Genomic DNA, 23,612 nt, shown 5'->3' with positions numbered 1-23,612 from the left:
CCCCGCACACTTCACTGTCATTCTCTTTCTTGGTTTCCTTTAACTAAGTATGCAGGTTTGGGAAAACTCCTGAGAGTCAGTGTTGAGCTGATGATGATTTGGCCCTACCATTTTGTAATCAGCATTGCTTCTATCTCCACTTCATACATGGACAGTGACTTTCTGAAATGGAGGGCTGGTAGCACTGGCTAAAGCTACTCACAGTAGACACCTCCGGCAGGCTTTCTCATCAAGATATCACTTTACATCCTAACATTACAGCAATGATAATTCATGACTTTTATTAATTGATATACTAGTGTTATGGGTCTATGGAATTCTGACACGGAATTACCAGGAGAAAGAATTGCCAGCCACTACATGTGTCCCATGTCAAGTGCTGTGCAGCATTGCCTTAATGGCTTCATCCTGTCCTGGGTATATCTCCTTTGCATCAGTGATGGTCCATGCTTGCACTCTGATGACTTGCATCTTTAAGTACATTAGGTTATTCTAAATGACTTTTCCAAGTCTGAGGGTGGCCAATGCTCTCTAGGGAGTGTAAGAAAAATGTAATTTTATGACATTATCTCACGGCAATGTCAACATTTAAACAGACAACTATACTTTAAAAAGAAGTCTGTGTGTTTTTTTTTCCTCCCTAATACAAGAGCTCCAGCAGTTGAAATCTGCTAGTTGGGTTGTGGTATACGAGGCCACTGTTTCTGTTTCCTATCATTGTGCTGTATCAAAATAATTGCACATATAGCCTTTCTGGGTTCTGCTGCATGTTAGACATAACAGACAATGCTTCTGGGAATTGTAACACACCCTCTAAGAGATTAACTGTTTACAAATTATAAATACACAGACGCTTAGTTCAAAAACCCGAGAGCAGATTAACTCCCTCCACCTAAACTATCTGTCTTAAATGACAGGGCTTAATTGCCAACTCCCCCTTTCTTTCCCCCTCTCCCCTCCCAAAATACCAGCATGGAGGACTAAAAGATAAGAGAGCTCTGTCCCTTTGGCACGAGCTGTTCGGTGGATGAATGCCTTCTCGGATTTGTGCCATCATGGACACAGAGTTCAGGCTGCGTCGTGTCAGCTCTGGGGTCTGTCAGGCTGTCTGAATAAGGATTGTTTTAAAATTACATCACTGAAACATCTTTCTCCCACCAGTAGAAAGGTATAGAGAAGTTACATGCATCCCAGAATGTAAGCTGTCTGATCGTTGACCGTTTATTTTACTTTTTTTTTCCCCCTTTTTTGACAACGACTGTAGAGCTTCACAAGCAGACAGTTACCTTGTTGAATGAGTGTATCATAGCACCCGACTGGAAAGAGTCCTGGAGTCTTCTCATGATCTTAAGCTGTCTGGATAAAAGTTTGTTTCTCCTCCAAAACAGACAAAACTTAAATTACTACGATTTCCAGGTCTGGTAATTGATTCAAAAGAAAATAAGAGACAAAACTAAATCAACAACAATTCCTATGGTGTGGTTTTTTTTTTCTTGGAGGTTTCTACCCGGTGGTGAGCCAGCGTAGCCCTACTTGGCTAGTGGGATGTAGTAGGGAAGGATCAGATGACACTGTGGCTTTAAGCCAAGTTATTTAGCAACTTCCAAGAAATGTTTAGTATCTCATGTATTGGAAAAAAGACAATTGGGAAAAAATCCCCAAAGAAGAAAAATCCAATGTTTCTACTGTAGGAAATTCTCTGTCAAAAATAGGTACCAAAAATATACAAAGTTTTATGAGCACAGTGCAAAAAGACTCTAGCTGAACAAATTGAAGTCAAATTCATCCAGTAGCAAACAGCTGACATTTTCTATTTGAGTTAGATTCAGCATGTGGAAACCTTCCGTATGGATCTTATTTGTATGGGTGGATTACGATGAAAATTGCATTAATTTTCTCCACAGTAAAGGTCAGTAATTGAAACATGAACCAAGAGTCTATTGTGTAAGATGCTATATCCCCATACTTAGGAAAGGTCATTCAAGACAATATCATCTCATTGTTTTCTTCCCTGAAAGTATAAATAATTTAATTAGTTTTCCTCTTTTCTCTTCAATACAACAATTGCAATATAATATTTCAACATCTCCCATTAAGATTGCTGAAGAGAAATGATGGTAAATCCTTGGAAAAAACCCATGATACACAGGGTATATTCAGACCAACAAGGAGCACCCACCTTCTCCACAAAATTATGGGCAAGATCATGTCCTAAAAAAACCCACAAGGTGTGTTTTTGTGTAGGCATGGACTCCCTTAAATTGCCGCTCTTTCTTCAGTTGTTTCTTTGTGGCTCCTCTCTCACGACTTCCTAATGAGTCTGTGCACAGACCGTGAACATGTTAGTGATGGAGAAGCCTAAGGGACAGACTTTTCTACTTGCCTGAGCTATGCTCGGTGCAAAGCTGGAGGATGGAACACTTCTAAGCACATATAATCATCTGGTCTTGCAACCGTCTTGACTAAAGTGTAATACAAGTTTCCAGGTATCACTTATGACACAATTATAGCTTCTGTAAGTTTTCTCCAAGCTTCTTATTAAGCCGATCAACTTTTGGTTAAGACAGAGTGCAGGGGTTGCTCTGGTTATGCTTTGCTCTTTGCTTGGGAGCCTCCTGTGTACAAGACACTGGAAGATAAATGGTCTGTGTTATTTCTTATTTACACTGCAGCAGTGTTTAGGACTGCTCTTATCCGTAGGCATTCCATGAATTGGCACGATCCTTGTCCCAGCATCATGACCCATCCATTCATAGGTTTAGGAGTGATGGGAGAGAGGAGTTGCAAGGAGGGACTTGCAGAGTACTTTTGGGTATCCTGGGGACGGTGGTATGGCTCTCCTCATAACTTAGTAGCCCTATGGCAGTCTAAAATTCTCCCTCTTGCCCTGGAGGTAGGGAATCTCGAGGAATATTAAGTAGCGCTGGGCAGGCCACTGGACTGAGCACATAAACCTCAGGGAGTTCTTGTCCCTTAAAAATTCCAACTATTTAAAATGTTGTTAAAATTTCTTTTGAATTGGGCAGATGTATGAATAGGTCTATCTTTCTCCAGTACCCCAAACTGCTGAAGATCATTACCTAGATTATAGGTGATGATCCGGTAGTTTAAGTCTAATCACCATGTGATTGTTCTTAGGTCTCGTGTATTTCCAGGAGAAAGCCCTTATTTTAGCCAAAGTTGTTTTCTTTCCCCTTCCCTTTTTTAAATCAAAGATGACTGATGACTTTTTATCTCCATTCAGGCTTCTTTATTGTTGCTTCTTATGCGTGTGTTCCTCACCTGAACGGTCTTCTATTCTGTTGTGACTACCGGTATTGTTTTAAGACTTTTAGCAATACCACCAGACTTTGGGTTACTTACATCCCTATGAAAACATGAACCAGTACAGAAAATGCCTCTTAAACCCCCTGCATTTCATGCCTGTGCAGAGGAAAAGCAACAGAGTTATGAGCTAAGCCTCTCCACGTAAGATTTTTCTTGGGTTGGGCTTAGGAGACTTTTGCTGGTCGTCTGTGCATAGATGAGATTGGCCTAATGTAAGCAAAGAAAGTGTAAGCATTGCTTAACAAGGCATGAGGTGGTCATCTTCTGCCTTTTAGCCAGTGGTCTCCCAGCCTTAGCTGTAGGATGATGCAGCCTGCTGTTAAAATGTGTCCTTTTAAGGCTGATGGTGCTCTCCTTCATATCAGTCTGAAGTAATTCTATTGGGTCTGGTGGAATTATTCCAGATTTCACACCTTTTTAACTGAGAGCATAAATTGACCTGTATGTGTTGCATTTCCTCTATTTGGTAATTATTTCAAGTACACTCAGATCCGCTAAATTTCCACAGCCAGGCAGGCACATTTGCAGCATGGTGTTAATAAACAAAAAGATCCTGTGATGCACAGCTTCGGGACTGCACGAGGCAATCGCTCAGAGTTTGGCAGCCATCCTCTCCGGGTACCCATCCTCCTGGAAGTGCTGAGAAGCCCTTCTCGACACGCAGCAGACATTGCAGCACAGGGCAAGACAGTGACTCAGCAAGGCAGATTGCTGGGTTCGTTTCAGCTGCCTTTGGCTCCCACTGAAGGCAGGATCCAGTTCAAGGTTGCTGTGGTGACTATTTTCAAAGCTCTGCCTGGAATTCATTTTAGCTACCAAGAGACTGTCTGTCACTCCATGGCTACCACCTCCCACAAGAGCTTCATTCTGCTGCTAGACTGAAGCTGTTAGTGAAGTGTTCCCTACAGACAATAGAGGCCAGGTTTGCTGTTTATACCCAATAAAATCTTTTTGGTTTCAGAAGTTCTTAATCTACAAGTGTTTTGGCCTTAAGATGTTTGGCACAGGTTTTGCTGGACACCGCTAAGGTTGGTGTTTTGTAGTCTAGCACAGAGCAAGTTGTAAGTGAAATCCAGCTTTGGCTAAGTCTGCTTTTCTCTAAATAACTACAACATGTTTTTTTTAAAACCAGAATAATAGTGGAGCAAAAAGGCATGCATGCCTGAACTTTTTTGCTTTCTTTCCCCTTTCCATCAGTCTTGTTTGTTGCTAATACACTGGAGAATTCATATCTGGTACGTGGGATAAATCCTGGTAAAACATTGCCCTAATGTGCTTGTAGCAACAGTGGCATAATGACAGAGCTTCTGTAAAAAAGCTAATGCTGAAAGTTAGGCCAGCCCAGGGCTAGGCAGACTAACTCTTTGAATTCCTGAAGATATTAAAGGTTTTGATTCCTGACTTAGTTGCCTGTATCCTATTTTCTTCCTCCTTTTGCATTAATCCCTATTTTTTTTTTCTCCTCCCCTTTTCCTCATCCTTGCCCCCAAGTGTTCCTCAGCTTTATATATTGAGTTTCCCTTAGCATGCCAAAAATCTGCTTATGAATACCACTTGTTTGAAAGTCGCATACAAGATTTCTTTTTGTACGAGTGTTTTATATGAAATCCAAGCAAGCAAGTATTTAGAACTTGCTTATGACTTCAAGCCTAAGTTTTTAGTTGTGTGCGTACGATGTTTGCAGTATACATCAGAAATACACTTAGAGAACAACATTAAAAGTTGTCTGTGCGTTTGGAGCGTTGCTTACTGGTTTGGATGTATCCAGAGGAAAAATATCTGAAGGATAGATTTAAAAAATAGGGAACAGCTTTTTGTAAAGATGAAAGCTATTAATCACTGAAACAAATGATCACAAGAAGTAGATGATCTCCACCATCCAAGTTTTCAATTCAGTAATGGATACTTTGCTAGAGCAGAAGCAGTAACTAGTGTATTTGGTCTTTGTTGCAGAGCAGACCAGACTATTGGTAATTTTTGCCTTCAGTCTCTTTCTCCGTAGCTCTTATGATTTCCCCGTGCAAGCCCGGCTCCGACCATTGTAGCTTGCCCGTCGTGAGTTGCTGTGTTAATGCTGGAGATGTCCTCTCCTGGCCTGCCCCATATTTCACACACTTTCAAAGTCTTCATCGTTGGAAGTGCCTCAATTTTGCGGTCGTGTGACAATTTCTTTTGCAACTGTCCCTGAATGTCTGGGAGCAGCATAATGTCGTAGGAAAGGGAAGGAAGATCACAGAGCTGTAGTAACCCTTTGAGTGTGTTTACATGCCCTGTTTTTTAGCTGTTACGTATTTCAGAAATAAAAAAATCTAGAAGCACCTTTCTTTCAGTATGGAAGAAATTTGGTGTCTTCATTTACAAGTTTAAGTTGATGTACATTAGCTGGACACAAAAGACTTCATTTCTGAATTTGCTGGGTGTGTTTTTTTTTCCTTCCCCTGACATGCCTAATCTTTTGTAAAACCCCTTTTGTGTTTTTGTTCAGGCAATTAATATAGAAATGAAGGTTTCTTAAATCAGGATATGCAAGGAAGATTTGAAGTAACACACTGATTATATAATTAATTCTCAGTTGTAAATTCATTTTGATGGAGTTAATTCTTTCCCAGAGGCTGAAGACTAGTTTTGGTCCACCCACAGTGCTGTAATCAGCTAAGAAATAAAGAAGAAAAAGGTCTTGAAGGAATGGAAGTTTCACGACTGGTTTTAGGAAAAAAAAAAAAAGCCAGAAACAGGCAGGATATTTTATTTTTAATTCAAGCAAAAGCTTCTGAGCTGTGATTTTGAACCATGGGTATCCAAATCCTGTTTTCAAGCAGCATAATATGTTGAGTCCAAAAGAAATCAGAAAGGAGTAATACCTGAGGAGGCTGGAGAAAAGTTAGCTGGGTGGTGGGACCTTGCACAGATGGGAAAGTGTGTTTAGTGGAAGATGTATTTAGGATCATTTTTTTACATCTTCCACAAATATGGTAACGTTTAAATATAGCTTTCTGTATGGCAGTTGCCATTTACTAATAAATATGGACCAGTGACTGTCGTCTTGATGGACTATGAACTCTCTTACTGCTTCTGACAGTGTTTTGTGAGGTGCTGACTTCAGAAAGCATAAACAGCACTCCAAAACCGAAATAATTTGGAAAACCCTGTTTGTCATACTTAATTTGTCTGCTTCTCTTGCTTAACCAGTGACCTAATCATCCTGTAGATGTGTTTAGACTGCAGGTTTCCAGAACAAAACAATAATAACAAAGACAAGACATTGACAAATTTCCAGGATTTTCAAATGATTCTGCACACATATTGCAGTGCATACTGCAAGGGCAGTTGCTAGCCTATTTTCCTCTCCAATAACTGATTTCATTTATGAGGCTTTCTAATCCCAGTCTATCTCTGCCTTTTCCTTGGTTGGGCATATTTTGTATTATAAATTGAAAACACCATTGTCTAGGGGTGATTTTAGCATGCATGCTAGGTAAGAATATGCATGCAATTGTCATTATATCCTAGGAACTGGTAGTCTGCTTGGTGGCTGCAGCAGAAGTTATGTTGTATTGGTTAAATGGCATTATCACTACATTTCTACGCTCAATCGAAGACGTGTAAATGAAGTCAGCATGATGCAGATAGAGCTGACAGATGATCTTCCTTGCAGCTCTGGGTAGCAAGAGTAGGCTTGCCCTGGAATATCACTTTATCTGAAGTGATTTCTTTACCTCTCTCTCTGAATTTGGACAGAATGAAATTCCCACTGGCTGGGTATCCATGAAACGCTCTCCAACTTCTAATTCCAAGTTTGGTGCCTTAGTTTTGTGCAAAAAACCCAACTATGGCTAAGGGACTGTTGTACCCTTCTAGTGAGTGAATAGTTAAATATAATCTTAATGTGTCATTTACATTTGAGCCTAACAAGGTTATAACTGGAGTTGTGTGAAAATGACTTTTTGGTGCTATTTTCACATAAACTGACTATTTATTTATTTATTTTGTTCTGGGGTTATTTCACACCCCAAGGGTTTCATTTTTGTTGGTTGTTTTATTAATGTAAAAATACTCATTTTCACACCCAAATGTGTGATTATTTAAAATGCTGCTTCTATTCATTGTGCACTCACTTGCAACCTAAAGGCAGATATTCAAATGTCTGGAGCTTGATAACTCCGTGGTGGTTTTGGCTGACTTTTTAAATTCAAAAATTACTGTGAAGAGAAATGGGCAGTAAGTAAGTCAAAGGATTACAAGGGCTGTACTGTCATGTCTGCCTCTCAGCATCCAAGGGTGGTTCATATGTTATTCTAGCACACAACGATGTAGTGCAGTGCCCTCTCTGATGCACGCAGCAGTGCCAAAAGGCTGTAGCAATGAGCCTTCACCTCTCTGGCCCAGTGCGACTTTAAGTGGCCTCTGACCCTCTCTCCTGCATGGAGAAATAACGTGGGTTCACAACACAGAAGCAGAATTGCAGCAGTGTTGATCCGAGTGTCTCTGGCCCTTGCTTACTCCCACCCACCCTTTCCCATGCCCGGGATGGTGAGGACCACGGAGAACATGAATGCAACTTGCATTTTACCAGCATCTCCCCTCTCTGGGCACTGACTGGTTAAAACGCAAAGTGTCTTTTTTCTAAATTGGGCTGATTTTGGAGAGTCTAAATGTGATGTAAAATCAGTGTCCAGGGCTCTGCATTTTGTAATAAGTGAATGTTTTGCTGATTTCTTGCTAGAATATCTGCAACCACACCAATTTGCATGCCTGTATGTGTGTTAGATTGCTGGCAAAGAAATGCTGAATGCTGATAATTGTATACTGATTTCCAAGGCTGATTTAAGTCATTTTGATTTTTAATTCATTCTGTGCTTCCTTTTTATTTCTGCACATGTGTAGTAATGTCCTGTAATGTTGTTGCCTAAAATAAGCAGTAAGAAATGAAGTTGTGAGATGGCTGCTGTAAAAGGAAAATGACATTTTTTCCTTTGATTCTTTTTTTCCCCCCCAGTAAAAGAATAGATCTCTCTATACAGAATGTTCAAAAAACGTATTCACTGTCTTGCTGCTAATTTATATACAGAAAACAGCATGGCTGTTGGGAGCCTACAAAGCTCAGAAAAGTGATATTCAGAAGTTCTGCACAAGAATATTCTTGTTCTTGAGAAGCACTGAGCACCCAGCACTCCCCTACAGGTGAACTGGACTCAGGGGTGCTCAGCATCTCTTCTGGTTGGGCATGCAGCTGGGTTCTTCAGTGAAAGCCCGGTTTGAGATCCTGCAGTTGACTTGTGTTAGAAGATGTAGAAACCTCTGCCCGTGTGCTGAGAAAAACGAAGAAAATACAGGGAACTATATGTCTTCATGTTAATTGTATGTGATAAACCCAGGGTGTGTGTTCTCTCCTTCCTTCAGTGATATACTTGAGTTCATGGATGCATCAGCAGTACTGGGAATCTTACTTTCTTCACGTGAACATGTTAACAAATACTGAACGTATAAAAAGTTTTGGTTTTCCTTTTTTTTTTGTCAGGAATCTGAGAAAAAGGGGTTAATTGACAGAATCCACATGGTCCAAGAGGTCATTATAGCTGTTCAAAGCATCCTAGAAGAAATAGCATCATTTGGAGAGAGGATTAAAAAGTAAGTCGTAAATTTTTCTTGCTTAGCCATGATTTGCAATGAAGCAGAGCCAGGAGGATTAAGGTAAAGTGAATGTCTTGCTCCAAAAATGACTGCAAGGTACAGGAGAACCTGGCCAGTCCCACCGCTGCTTCTTCTCTTGGAGTCTTTTACTCCAAAACCCTTTCCAAAGCATAGAGAAGAGAGGAAGCCATGTGCTCTACTGATGTAGCTCTCACATTTGCCCAGATTTCTGGTCTTGTCTGTTCGTGATGAGGTAGGGAGTCATGATGCCACACAAGGGAAAATATTGCTTGAAGATGTGAGTGCATTATCCTATATCAGGCATTTCCTTTCTTCATGGAAATTAGGTAGGAATTGATGGTTGATGTTGCCTTTCCCATGCCCTCCCCGCCCTGGCCTGATTACAGGGGTTACCAGTCACTTATTTCCCTGCCCAACGCATTGATGTTCTTCTCTCTTTACCATTTTGAGCTGTCTGCTTCCTGCTGGTGCCACGAGGTAGCCTGAAGGGGGGTTTCTGGGTCTCCTCGCAAGGGGAGGCACATAGGGTATTCCTGACCTTACAAAGGAGGGAGGTGAAAAGCCTAAAAAAAAAAAACAACCAACACCCCACACAAACTTTTATAACCCAATCTTTACTGGAGTTTAATTGACCCCCATTGTTTTCTGTTTTGAACACAGTGATGGTTTGTGATCGAGCCACACTTTAATGAGGAGCTGGGTTCAAGCTAAAAATACAGCAAACGCATGTGCTGTGGTTCCATGCCGGACACCCCAGCTGGGGTGGAAGTGGCCCAAAGATATATTCTGGTCTATGAACAGGGCACTGTTCTGCCCAGCTGCATGGCAGGAAGACTCAGAGTGCTTAAGCACTATTAATTCTTGTATTCATTTTGGTAACAATGGTCTTAAAGAACACATTGGGTATTAATGTGGATGCCCAATGTAATTTCAGAAGAATTCCATTGTAACTCAACAGTAATGTACCATTAAAAAATTGCCACCAAAGTTTTTCTGTAAGTGACAGACTGAATTGTGCTGCAGTTTCCGTCTGTCACTCTAGTTATACAATTATAGGGAGTTTTAATAGATTAACTGAATTGAGCTGTTTTCTATTTTTTTTACTTTAACTTAAGCTACGTTGATTGATAATGATGGGTCCTCTCCCACCTATCTTTACTTAATATTTAATACATCTATTGAAGCTTAAAAGTAATTCTTTTAGCGTCCTATTAATTTTACCTGTCAGGGGAATTTTGTCTTATTTTATAGCCTGATAAGTGGTCCACGTTCATTCCTTCTTCTTCCTACTCCCCGTCGTCACGATGTGATGAAGTTAGCAGGCAGATTGTATGAAACAGAGATGCCCAGACCCATAAATCCACCTATGGACTAATTGGCATGCATGTAGTCCAGGTATCTCAATGCTTGGTGCCTGCTGTAGAGATGTATCTTACAAGGGCACAGGGGGACGAAATAACTCCAAAGATGCGTTCGCAATAGCTGCTCACCTTAAGTCCATTGTGGGCTTACAGATGAGTGGTCTGAGTGAAAGGAAGTCCTGTTTTGTGCTACAATGCTGCAAAAGTCTCAATGGCTGTAGTAACTGAGCCTCTTGAGAGTGCTCTCCTTGGGAAAAATCTGATGCAGGTTGGTGGTGTGCAGAAGGACTGCTGCTAGCGTCCTGTAGCTTACCCAGGACAGCCGCCTATATACAGCATAGTACAGAATTGTTGAAAGCGTCAGGAAATAGAAACAAATATATAAATATTGAGAGATTTATATAGAATATATTCCCTAATAGTATACAGAGAAATTACTTTAACTGCTCTTTTAAGGTTTAGCATCAGTCATAATTAATCCATTCCAAGTTATTGGCGGGGTTGCGTCTGGCTACCTGCCACATTGGAGTCGTGCACTGACACACATCCCATGTCATCTCCACTGTGGCCCAGTGGAGCCGGCTCAGATGGCTCTCACCTGCGGCATGGCCTTGTCTCCAGATCAGATAATCCACCCATGAATAATGGAGAGCTAACTGGTGAGCAGAGATGTGTAACAAGTGCGACATGTATAAGAAGAAACAAAACTCGCTACATGCCTAACAACTTCACTGAGCTCCCCAGAGACTATCCTCTCTCTCCTTATCGTGATATCTGCTTCTCAGATATCTCCTTTAATCCGTTATAGCATCCAGATGCAGGAATCTGCTTATCCACCTTCCAAAGGGTCTGCAGTTTACGGTGCATTTGAAAGCGCCGAGCACTGCAAAGAGGTCATTAAATTATTATTGGGTAGCAGAGTACAAGCAGTGTCCAAGAGCAGAAACGTTGAGAAGGATTATTGTTTTTCTTTACAGCACGTTCAACTGGACGGTGCCTTTCCTCTCTGTCCTGGCCTGCTTGGTCCTGGCAGCAGCAACAGTCATTTTGTATTTTATACCACTGAGGTACATTGTTTTAATCTGGGGTAAGTACTCCACCGTGTCTCATTTGCATGCAATAAATACAATATATATCTACAGAATGAAATCAAACAAGCTTTGAACGACCTGTTACACAGGCAATCAAGTGCTGTTGCTTAGAGGTGAATAAATATGCTATGAACTTGTTAAAATTACCATCCCCCCCCCCCCTCATTGCTTTTTTTCGGTGATCTGATGATCTGCTTTTTTTAGGGTTCTTTATAGGCTTCCAAGAGCACCACAAGACCATGTCTATGGTCTATTAGTCTAGATAAGCTACTTTCAATGTTATTATTAGTCTGCAGGAGAGTAATTAGCTTCCTGGTTCTGGAGCCCCCCGGTTGGGAAATGGTAGAGAGTGGGCAAGATGTGTTCGAAGAGCTGGACCACGGAGGCCTGGACTCCGGGAGCTTTTTGGGTCTTAACTCCCCTGCAATCAGGAGGAGCAGCGCACCCAGTAACCCCGTGGTCCAAGGGGAGGCACTGAGCATCTCTTTGTATTACGGGTCAGAAAGTATTTGTATGAAGGTGCATCATGAAGTAAAAGAGGAGCTTTTAAAAATGAAAACTTTCCTGGTGGTGTTATGAAGAAGAATAAGATGGTCTTTCACAAAAGGAGATGGATTCCAGCTGCTGAAGACTTTCTTCATTGCAAAATGGCCTTCTATCTTATTCAGGGTGATAGCTTTTATCTCAGCCTTGAGGAACAACGGCTGAGAACGTAGTGCAGGTAATCCTCACCGAACCGCTGAAGCTCAGCCCTGGTGCGGCTCTGGGCTGTAGGGAGCCCCTGTCACCCTTCCAGGGCTGAGCCATCTGCTGCTGTCTTGGCTCTCCTGGATGCAGAAAAGGGAGAGAATGAGAAGGTGGCAGTACAAAAAGCCACTCTTGGGCAAAAAATAAACAAAGGATTAAACCAAACAAAAGAAAGGGCAAAAAGGAAGGAGAGAAATTGCTAGGAGTAAAAAGTTCAGTAACAAAATATTGCTGTTCTTGTATGGAAGACATGGTGAGTACATGAAAACTATACATCCATTCAACATCATCTAGACTGACAGGGCCTTCAAATATGATACATGTTAAACAACTACCCTGTGGCAAGGCCTCAAAAGACCTTATGGTATTTTCTGTTTTTTAAAAATCAGGTACACAGAAAACTGTGTTGACATTTTGCTGCAAGTATATGGTTTAAAAGCTGAATTTCAGACGTGAAGCAGGTACATTTCCGAGAGAGGAGAAGGCTGGAACAGCCATCACATTTGAAATCACTTTCAGGGAAACTACTATGAGATTTTGGACAGGGGCATGATGAAATTGAGTGCTGTATTGTGATCCTCAGGGCAACCAACATTTGAATATTTTTGCTGTTCTTTAAAATGGGTTAGCCGCTTTTCTTCGCCTAATGATCCTTTGCTCTTTACCACACCTTTACGTAACCACACTACTAGTTGCTATTTCTTAGTGGGGAAGTGGTGGCAGTAGGATGTTAAGTGGCTGCATTGGCACAAGGGGAGAGCTGGGAAAGGTGCTCAGGCCTCTTGCTTTCTCATCCTGGACCATGCAATAGAGATGGTGCTGGCTGAGGGCTGCTCATTGCTCCCTTTCCTCAAAAGCAGAAGAAAAGACCTCATGATCTCCACAGTAACATGAACAATACACTCCTATGGATCTTGTCCCACCAGGGACCACCTCTGATAGCTGAAGCATAACTATGTCCACGGAGAACACTGGTAGCGCTGTTGCTGCAGTTAATAAGCCAAATTATTCACCCTAAGATCAAAATAAAGTAAACCTTGTGATAAGTTTTTAGTTTCCCACAGCATCGTCATATGACCAATTTGTCAAATCTGGTTCTGCAAAGAGAGGACAAGCTATAAGACATGATGGGGAAGGGAAGCTTTCATTTTCAGAAGAAATGGAAGGAAAAAAGCCTTTATCCTGCCCAATTATTTTCAGAGCCCTGCAGTTCCCTGGGCATGAGGAGAGGGAATGTCTTTGGTTGCATAGAATAGCAGATTTAGCAGTAGTCTCAGCTGCAAATTTGTATATTCTCCCCACAGTATCCCCCAGAATGAATGCCTGCCGTTATCTTTTTTTGCCATGTTGTTGACAACAGATGGTACCCAAAGTAGAGAAATACCTTTATAAATAATGCCCTCTACTTCCTCCAGGAGGCACTTGTGAATGATTCCCCATGACAGGGAACATGTGCATGGCTTTAAGTCCGAGGCACTGTTTTCACACTAATTTTTACTTGTGAATTCCTCTTCCCTTTTTCACCTTGCCTGAACAATTTAGGAGGGAGGGAATAGAAAGGGGTTGTATTATTTTGTTTGCTCTTTTTTTTTTTTCTAGGCATAAATAAATTTACTAAGAAGCTTAGAAATCCCTACGCCATCGACAATAATGAGCTACTAGATTTCCTCTCCAGGGTACCATCTGATGTTCAAAAGGTAGGTAATGAATGGCCACCGCCAACAGAGGCAACAAGCGGCACTGAGAGCGGCTGGGTGCTCTGCTTGGGGAATACGATGCCAGTGCACTTTTGAATAACGGAGATAAGGAATTGGGAAAATCCACAAAGGGAGGAGGGGGAGGGTGTTAAAAGAGAGGGGAGCCAAAATCCTTTGTCAGAAGGATAAAATGATTGCAGAAAAAATTATCCTGAAAAGACCTACTTAAAAATGATCTGGAAAATCACCCAGCGTGGTTACTGAACTATGGTTTCCATCACCTTTCTGCTCCAGTATTTGTACGGAGGGAAGAGAAAAATAGTCTTTTTGATAGAGATAACCATCCAAGAGGATTTGCTGAATTCTCCCTTTTCTCAAGATGGAGTTGGGGGGGGCATTATTTCCGTGACTGTGTTTGCTGTGGTTTTTCTCACATCAGCTGTCCCTCAAAATTTTTCCTCCCCACCCACCTTGAACTCCAGGCCTCCCTTGGACAATGCTTCGTTCGTCTTTTTCTTTAGAGAAAGCCTTGAGATGCGTATAAAATACTCTGCGGTTGATCAGATCAATCTTCTACCATTATGGAATTATAACTTTTAATCTAACCAGGATCTATCCTCCCTCAATTTCAGTCAGTTCTTGTCTTGACAACAACACTGTCTTCCGTAATCTCGCCTATCTTCCTGGAAATCATTTGAACAATAAGTCCTTTAGAATGTCAAGATCTGTTTATTTCTCTTGAAGGAAGGAAAATAGTCTTGCTGGGTAACAAAGCCACATGATATAAAGGATTCTTGCTTTTGTTTTAATCAACTGGAATCTGTCTCCTCAGGCCTTGATCCCGACGCCCTGGGTCCCACTGACATTGTACCTTCCTCTGGCACTTTCACAGTGAGGTGCTGCTCACTGTGGATAAGGGGATCACGATCTCACCTATAGGGATTTTACTCTGTTGGAGACAGAAAAATAGTTGCCCACATGCAGTGTTGAGGCATCTGGTGACATTTATTTCAAGAGGCCACCAGATTGGTTGGTGGCAGCACTAATAACTTGAGAGAAATCTCGCCATAGACCGGTGGAGGGAAAAAAGCTAAACAGAAATGACCATAGAGACATTAAGCTTCACTGTGTTTTTATTTTTTTTGTCATTGCTCTTGTAGAGCACGCAGGATTTGCAGTGATGGTTTGCATATGCCCTTTTAGTGTTTATGTTTAAAGATAAGCTGCTTTTCTATTTATGCTTTATTTAACATTTACATTTATAACATTTCCTTGAATGGTTTCTATCATTTTGGGATCCTTTGAGCTCTCTGAGGAAAATTCTAACCATTTTCTATGAGGGAGGAGTGATAAAAGTTCCTAGGATGGGACAAACCTCAGATTTTTCCACTAGTGCTAAATATAGTGAGCCTGTGTGACAGCCACACACACGCTCTAGTGAAGAGTCATCCACGGCAGCTCCAAAGCCCCTCTGCTTCATTTTATGTGCTATCAATGCATCAGCATTTCACTGTAGTACCACAGTGATTTAGAAATTACCTCTGTACATTAGCCATTTACAACCCACATGTTGGACAAAAGACAGAGGAGGAGTGAAAAAGATGGCACGTTCAGCAAAAGTTTCCTGTGATTTCAATGGGAATACTTTTCTGTAGCACAACAGACAGTTTGGAGATTACACCATCCTTGTCAGTTTATCACACATGTTTTAACCATTATATTGTATATGAAATTGTTTTGAAAAGTGGAGGCAGCTTTGTCCAGGTTCTATTTGGGAAAATATTTTCCTTTTTTGAAATGATTAAATATGTCAGCATCCCAAGGTCTGTGTACGGTTTTGACAACTGTCATCTTACTGTGTATTGGGATCCACTTGAATTGAAACTCCTGAGAGAAGTTTATTAGACTTAAAGGTTAATGCCAGAAAGATAAGAAAAACAACTCCCAAACCAAAACAAACCCGAAAGATCTAGCCTACGTTGCTGAAATCAGGTAGAACCCCATGTATCTCATTAGAAAAATCTGCTTTTAATATTTTCGTTTCAAGAAATGATGCATGACTTCTCAAATCCTTCCTGCAATTAATCCCCCATGTTCCTGTGTTTAGAAAATGATTCATTACTTCTGAACCTTCCTTAGTTTCCCTTGGTTTGTCCTCGGGGAGCCATTAACACACACTGTAGTGAGCTAGAGTTACCTAACTGCAAACGTCATGTCTATTTGTTTTTACAGGTGCAGCATGCTGAATTGAAACCATACAGCAGCTCCAGTCCCATTAGGAAGAAGCGGAGTGCACTGTAGGATGCAGCGTGATTTCGGAATGCAGCATCTCCCTCCATACTCCCAACGTGTGCACATGCGCTTCCCCCGTCCCCTTCTTCTTGCTTCAGAACAACACTATAATCAGACACAGACTTGTCTTTTTTTGAAGACGTGGTTTTTGAGAAACACCTCTCTTGGGTTGTCTTTTTTGGGTTGTCTTTCCGGCACGGAGTCATAACCCAAACAAGAGCAAGGTTGAACATATGAACTAGTTTGTGGGGTGGGGAGGAGAATGGGAGAGGATGGTGCAACTGCACCTTTCTTTTTCTTTCTTTTTTTTTTTTCCTTCGATTGCAGAGGCAAGGCTGGATGTGGCAGCACTCCCTGTTTTATGTAGGAAGAGATAATTCCGCTTAGTATAGCAGATCAGCTGAGCTGATGTGAGGAGATGCTCTGAACCAGTTTTTAACATATCCAACAGATTTACATTAAGATATGAAAGCTATTCTTTTCTGAGTTAAATCACTGCGCCTAGAAAGGTTTAAGCTCTGAATTAACGAGTCTTTGATACCCATCTTCTGTTCAAGCAGTGTAGATTTTAAAAAGTTTTTTATCATAATTAGCAGAAAGAGCTAGGAGCTCCAACAGTATCTCAATATTTCATCCAGCACTTGATGGGTTTTCTTTTTCCTTTTTTTTTCCCCCCCTTCTGTTTTTAAAGCCCACCCTGTGGTTAACTCTTTGGATACTGGAATCATTGGAGATCCATTGCTGGCAATGGATGCATGAGAACCTTCTGCCGTGAAAGGATTGAGAGACTGTAGAAAAGCCTAACTCACTGACCTGAAAAGACTCTGTTGACTTGCCTTTTATAATTCCATCTCATCGGATATTTTCAGCATAGCTGTTGTTTTCCTGTCTAAATCCAGAGGGGTCAACACTACAGATCCAAGAGAGAAAACACTTTATAGCCTTAAAGAAACAAGTGCTTGTGCAGAAAGAGAGCATGGTGCCCAAAGACGTGGTTGTGCAATAGTGTGCAGGTTTTGGTCCACCACCGATGTCTCATTGGAGTCTTTCCTGGTGGTTCACAAGGAGAGGATCAGAAAGTGAAGTCATACGGAAACTGAGCAATGAAGAGACAGGAGAAAGGACCCCATTTTCTATTCTGAGGAGAATGTGATTTCTTGCTTGCTTACCAATCTTTTTAGCTATTGTGCTTTTGCTTTATAAAATTCAGATAACCAGCATTATCCATGTTGTTCGACTGGGGAAACTGAAATACAGAATCGTATGTAAACCTGCTTAATTTTGGTGAGAGTGTAGCCCTCGGTCCTTTAGATGCTGTAGAACGTTGTGGGAGCCACTTGCCACCACAAGTCATTGGTAGCACGAGAGCTGGAGTTGCTTCTTGTGATTCCCAGGCATGGGTTACCACCATCATCCCCTGGGGTAGTTCACAGTACAAAGAAATAGAGAACCCCGAGAGACAGGGTCTCTCTTTAACAAGTCTTTTAACAAAAGACGACTTTGGAAGTCATCTAATTAAAGGTAAAACGGGTAAAACCTTGCTTATGGTTCGGCAATCCAAATGGAGTCGCGCCGTGTGGTTTAGTAATGCAGTCTTGTGGGCCTGTTGCGTGAGTTTGAAGAAGGAAAACTAACACCAGAGTATCTTCCACTGGATTATTAGCAAGATTCAGTGATTTTTAAAGAGGTTTATTTTTCAAAGTAACGAGCCTCACCGTGCCTTTGAATAAGGAGAGGCACGTTTTCATAGACTTGATTGGATAAAGAAGGTATTTTGCTCATGCAAAGCTGTGTGTAACTGCAAATGGAAAGATAGAAAAAAGATTATCCTGGTTTAAAAAGCCACAAAAATGCCTCTTTGTGTGCACATGTGCTTGTGTACCCATGCGTATACAGAGTTGTGTGTAAAGAGTACATGTATAATGTATTTATAGGCGAGTGGGGGGGGGGGAATGGGTGAATATACAGATTTAAAAACCTTGAAAATGTTTATGAAAAATGCCAAAGATTCTAAAGCTTATCATCTTGCGTCTGTTCTTCTTCATTTTGTATCTTTCCCGGCATGTCTTTCTGGCTGAGCCAGATCTCTGCATGATTTGATTTACTTCAAGTTAATGAAGCTGGTTGGAAAGAACCTTGTAGAAATTATAAAATCTCCAGTAAATCTCCCTCTTGTACATACAATAGTTGTCCATGGACCCCTTTTGTTAAACCAGTTTCTCAGTCTTCTGTGTAAACAATGCCTCATTGTCTCGCTTTAAACTATCATCTGGTTTATCATACTGTAGTCTTGTCATTTTGTAAGGACCAAAGTCAGACATATTTAAGCAGGCGTGTGAGATCTGGTCATTGATTTGAGTGAAAACATTCAACTCCAGGAAAAATTGTTTATTTATTCAGAAGTTGGGACTGATACTTCAATAGTTTTTTGGTTTTTTTTTTTCCCCCCCTATAGATTTTTCCACGTGGAACTGATTTCTGTTCAGGAGACAGGGTGATGTCTGGTTTGTTTTGTTCTTTTTTTTAAATGTAGATATGTCATGTTTCAGAATAATTTGTATTAGATTGTTATGCTGGAGACATGCCAAATGAAGGGGATTGGATGGTCCGGTACCTATATATGTTGTAATGAGCTCTTTGTTTTGATAAATGCTGTTTGAAATGCAATAAACATTTGAGGTTAAGCTGATGCTTTTAATTTATCTGGATTAGGAGATACGTTTCCCGTTCTTTGCAACATGCTTACTGTGCTATAATTTTTAGTATCTGACTAGGTAAGCAAGCACATCGCTTGACAGTGCAGTGTAGCAACTAACGCTGGAGGTTACTTGTCATGGAGGCTGCAGCAGGAGAGGAGGTAAAGCTTTACCCTACCTGCTTACAACTCTTTAGCAGGATTTCCTAGCCCCTACCTAAAGCAAAGGGGGGTTATGTGCGTTTACTGCACGCTCCAGTAATCAAACTCTTTATTCAGACTTTTAATTTGATTTTTAAAGCAAGAATATTAGTTGATACATATCTCTGTGTGTCCATTTGCCCATGCAAATTATTGTTTTTTACATTGTTAAACTATTCAGTGTATAGCATGGAAATTATAAACTTATATTTTTAATTTAAGGTAGTCATTTCAGTGCAACAATATGTACATTTGCAGACTAAAGTCTCTAAGGCCAGAAGGCATTCAGAAATTTAAATCTAACTATGGGTCTTTTGGATAACTCTGGATTACAGAATCATGGAGATACCAGAATATGACTAAAAATGTCCGCTACCTGTACATTGTGTAAATAACTGGATTTGACATATATGTGCAAATGAGATATGCACTCATGTTTGCCCAAACATAAGCTGCTTCTGCAGGTTAGTTTCTTGAATAATCATGAATAGGACTGAGGACTCAGCTCCCCTATGGATCACTGTCAGTAAAACTCAGTCACTGAAATGCACCTCGTGGAAAGCAAGCAGACAACTGAATAAAGCAAAGTCGGTGGAAATGTCATGCACCTTTTCTTTATTTCCGCTTGCAAAGCTCCGATTTTAACCTTCAGCCGTAGCTGTTCCTCCCTCTGCTTCCCCCGTGGTCCTCTCCCGAGCCACCCACAAAGCGGTGGAGAGCTGGGGCTCTGCCCTGCTGACCTGGGGCTCCCAACGGAGCGCGCTGCCCAGCAGACCAGCCACCCTGCACCCGTTTGCATCGGGAGGGGAAAGTGCTTGTCTCCTAGAAATTAGACTGGCTGCTGCTAATTCACTGCCTGGGGTAAGAGTACTAACAACTCCCTGAATTGGGCTGTCCCACTAGAAAACAGAGGCTTGCCTTTTAATTTCCTGTACTCTACATGGGGCTACATTTTATTTTATTTTTTTAATTTGGAGGGCCTGATCCTGCAGGCATTACCACAAGTGGAACTGGAGTTATTTTCCCATCAGACCAGTAGGTTCACACCAGGAAGGAATTTGGCAGCTCTGATTGATGTGTTAAGAAAAAACCCGACAAAATACGTTCTAATCAAACCTTAACCTTTAGATTTTCCATCCTTTAAACTAAGCTGATAGACTGTTTGGGAAATGTTAGCTTTGACTTTAGAGACTATGGCATGTGTTAGAAGTGAATCCTGTTCTGACTTAATATTGTATGTGTATTTTATCTGTACAGCTACATGTGTCAGGGCCCTGGTGCATGTACCCCTTCAAATCACACAAGGACATGATAAGAACATCTGCTTTTTAGCATCCTTAAAGTTAGCAGCTCAGAAGGAAGCTGAGATACTACAAATGATTGTTAATCTGCTGTATTGCAGATGGAGTGTTTTAACTTACCCCAATTTAAGAATGATTAAGCCGGGTGAAATTCCATCATTTTGGGACAAAGTATCTGCCTGACAGTTTATCAGTGGGGAAGACCCTCAGCAGCAACAGCACTCATCTAGTTCAAGGAACATGTGAGCAAAAGATATGTTTATGATTAATGTGAATAATCACAAGCATTTAGAAATAATGTTGGAGTGAAAATACAGCCTCTTGAGATTATAGCATTTTTAATCTACTTTTCTCTGTGATGCTTTGACTTAAAACAGTGCAGCATTTCAAGAGAATTTAGAAGGTCATTTTGTTTTGAATAAAAGACGTGCTTTTCTGACATGAATCATAAAACTGAGCATGGGGAAGCAGGAGGTGGCATTCAGGTCTCGGTGTTTGCAACAGCAGCAGCACCTGGGCGGGCATGAGTTCAAGTTCTCAGCGTGGTTTTAACCTGAGGCCTGCTGATTCTTGTTAAATTTTACGTGAAGGAACGTTGCCAATCAGTTCCTGAGTGTTGGATTGAACACCTGCAATTTCCCTCTTGGCTGAAGAAGATGATATGCCTCTTACAGGGGAAGAAAGTAAGAGCTAGAAGACATGCTGGTGTAAACTACTTCTGTGCTGATGTCCTAGTGCAACCAGCCTACTAACCTCTTGAGGACTTCTTTGCAGAAGGAAAGTAGGACAGGCTCATAGACTGGGCACATACATCTGGTTCTGGGTCTTCCCAGGGCCAACCATGGTCAGATTTAGATGGTCAACAGATTGTGCCTCGCACTAGGGCTCATTGGCTGCTAGAATGGCTCCATGAAGTCATGTGCTCACAGCTAGTGCATTTAAAGAGTGGCCTTCAGCCCATGAAGGAAGGATAAGCCACTGGGCTTCAATGATTTGAGTGGGTGGTAGATGGATGGGTATGAGTAGGGAACCTGTGCTAGAGACTGCTTCCCCAGGGAATCTGGGGCTGCTTAGCTGGGGAATTCTCTTCTACACCTGATTTGTTGTGATCAAATGTCTAGCAGATGAATGAAGAATTTTTCTGCCTAAAGACTTGGGACTTAGACTTCCAAATGCATGGTCAGCCTAGATTCTCCTTCAGTCCCAAAGGTATGTGCGGATAAAATGGTGCTGGGTCCAAACTCCTTCAGAGAAGTGAAAAGCCTGCCCACCAGTATTGCTTCAGTGATTTCAAAGATGCTGGCAACTACTTCAGTTGTATCCTTAATAGAGGTAAGTGAATAAAAGGAGTTTGTCTTAGTGACACTGCCCTTTATTCCTACTATGGGTTTTTTTTTTAAGGAGATCACCTGAAAAGATCAAGAAATTTTTATTTCTTGAGCAAATACTTGCTGCTACTTCTATTTTGGCTACTGTATGTGGAAGATGGAATTTGACTGCTTCTAAGGTCCTGAGTCTGTACATAACAAAACCGTATATTATTCACTTGCTCAGTACCGCCGTCTCCCAAAGTAGAGTAAATATCTTGTCTTCGTTTTCAAGTGGAGATGCACAGTGGAAAGAGCATATGTTCCTATAGACAAAAAAAGACTGTTAGTTTCGTTGAGTTGTGTACTAAATTTTGCTTTGATCATGGCTGTCTGATTTCTCCCTCCACCTTCTGTCTGCCTGTGGTCAGCTCACTCCACAGAGTGAGTATTTGGAGCAGCACAGCAGCTATAACCACAGAAGAAGGGGCAGGGAGGGGGGGAAGTCTCCCTCCATCTCTGGCAAGAGACAATTTTACTGAAAGTCAATGCCATTCCCTTGCATTTATCACTGCCACTCTTGCTCTGCATATTTTTGGTATTCGCCATGCATTGTTAGCAGTGATTGTCATGTAATTAAATCACTGCTCATCACAAGAGCCTATTTTTATGCTGAGATAAGCATCAGAAGTCTGCTGCAGCGTCCCCCAGATCAATAAAGATGTTCCCTGTAGGATTACAAATAGTCTGGGGTTGTACAGGGCACTAGAATTAATTAGGAATGATTTCTCTTTTTCTTTCTTCTTTCAATACATTTTTAATTGTTTATCCATTTTCGATGGGCTTGTTTTTAACTCTACCATGATGGTCCAGATGCTTCTGTTCAGACCTTTTGAGTATGGTATGATATGATATGAATTTGGGCAATACCATTTGCTGTAAGCAGTCATTATTATCATCATCTTTCCACAGTCATGTGCAACTATTGCTTCAAAATAAGTTTCTGAATGAGATATTTGCATCTCAGGCTTTGCACTTGAGATTACAGTTAAATGGGTTTATTAAGTGGTTGAACTTGGAGATCCAAATACAATGCATAACCTTCAGGTGCTATCCTGAAGATTTTGGTATTTTGATTGGAAGACCAGAGGGCAAGTGGAGAAACTTGAGCCACTTACTGAGGAAGCATTCGCCCAAGGTCGCAGAGCAAGTCTGTGACAAAAAAAGGACTAACACCCTGGATTATTGTCGTTTATACTTTCCTATTCTCAGCTGTCCACTTTCCTTTGCCTTGTCTTTAAATTTTCTCCTACTCATGTGCCAAACCGTTTTTATTGTCCTCCATGAGGCATTGATCCAACGTCAGGATCTGCTGCTCCTCCCTGCCTGCTGACCCACAGGGAAGTCCAGGATTAGCAACAGCCCCATGTCAGAGTCCTGCTGAGAGAAGCGAGCGCAGACCCCAGGAAAGCCCCTCGAGTCCCATTGTTTGCTGTAGAGGGTAAGAGCAGGTAAAAGTTGCAACAGATCATGAAGGATAGGATTATTCAAAAGAGCTCTTTAGAAAGAAGCTAACTGGAACAAAGTCAATTAAGGTGTCTGTTTGGGAGCAGGATAAACTAGAAACACAGTGTTGGAATTACATAGTATTGACCAGGTACGCGAATAGAGGCTGTGGACTGTGTGTAGGACACTACAGTGAGACAGAAGTTTCTGGAGAGTTTCTAAAAACAGAGTGGTGGTATCCATAAATGGATGAGGCATAGGGAAGGTGAAGGTCTTCATTTTCACTGCCCTTCAGTCAAACGGCTGAGTGCCATGTCCTTCTCATCCAGTATCATAAAAAATGGAAATGGCTTCTTCAGCTGTCCTGGGGAGGGGAGTGTTTGCTCTCTCGAAGGCTCAGGGAAAAGGTAAATTCCTTTTAGGGAATAGAAGCAG

The 23,612-nt window shown here is 41.4% G+C and overlaps 1 protein-coding gene across 2 annotated transcripts in view; it reads left to right on the top strand.

Annotated features, from left to right (window-relative positions):
• The window catches only part of MCTP2 (multiple C2 domains, transmembrane 2), a 110,630-nt gene extending 94,427 nt beyond the window's left edge, over positions 1–16,203 (top strand). For both annotated transcript variants that reach the window (XM_009335173.1, XM_009335172.1), the window contains 4 exons: positions 8,846–8,955; positions 11,318–11,427; positions 13,778–13,875; positions 16,108–16,203. In XM_009335173.1, the coding sequence (XP_009333448.1) occupies positions 8,846–8,955; positions 11,318–11,427; positions 13,778–13,875; positions 16,108–16,176 (387 nt within the window). In that variant the 3' untranslated portion in view covers positions 16,177–16,203. The remainder of the gene's footprint in view (positions 1–8,845; positions 8,956–11,317; positions 11,428–13,777; positions 13,876–16,107) is intronic.
• The last annotated feature ends 7,409 nt before the right edge of the window (positions 16,204–23,612 follow it).

The sequence above is a fragment of the Pygoscelis adeliae genome, unplaced genomic scaffold, assembly GCF_000699105.1.
Source record: "Pygoscelis adeliae isolate BGI_AS28 unplaced genomic scaffold, ASM69910v1 Scaffold21, whole genome shotgun sequence".
NCBI classification, from domain to species: Eukaryota; Metazoa; Chordata; class Aves; order Sphenisciformes; family Spheniscidae; genus Pygoscelis; species Pygoscelis adeliae.
The sequence above is the reverse complement of the archived record's forward strand: the minus strand, read 5'-3'. Positions and strand labels throughout refer to the sequence as shown.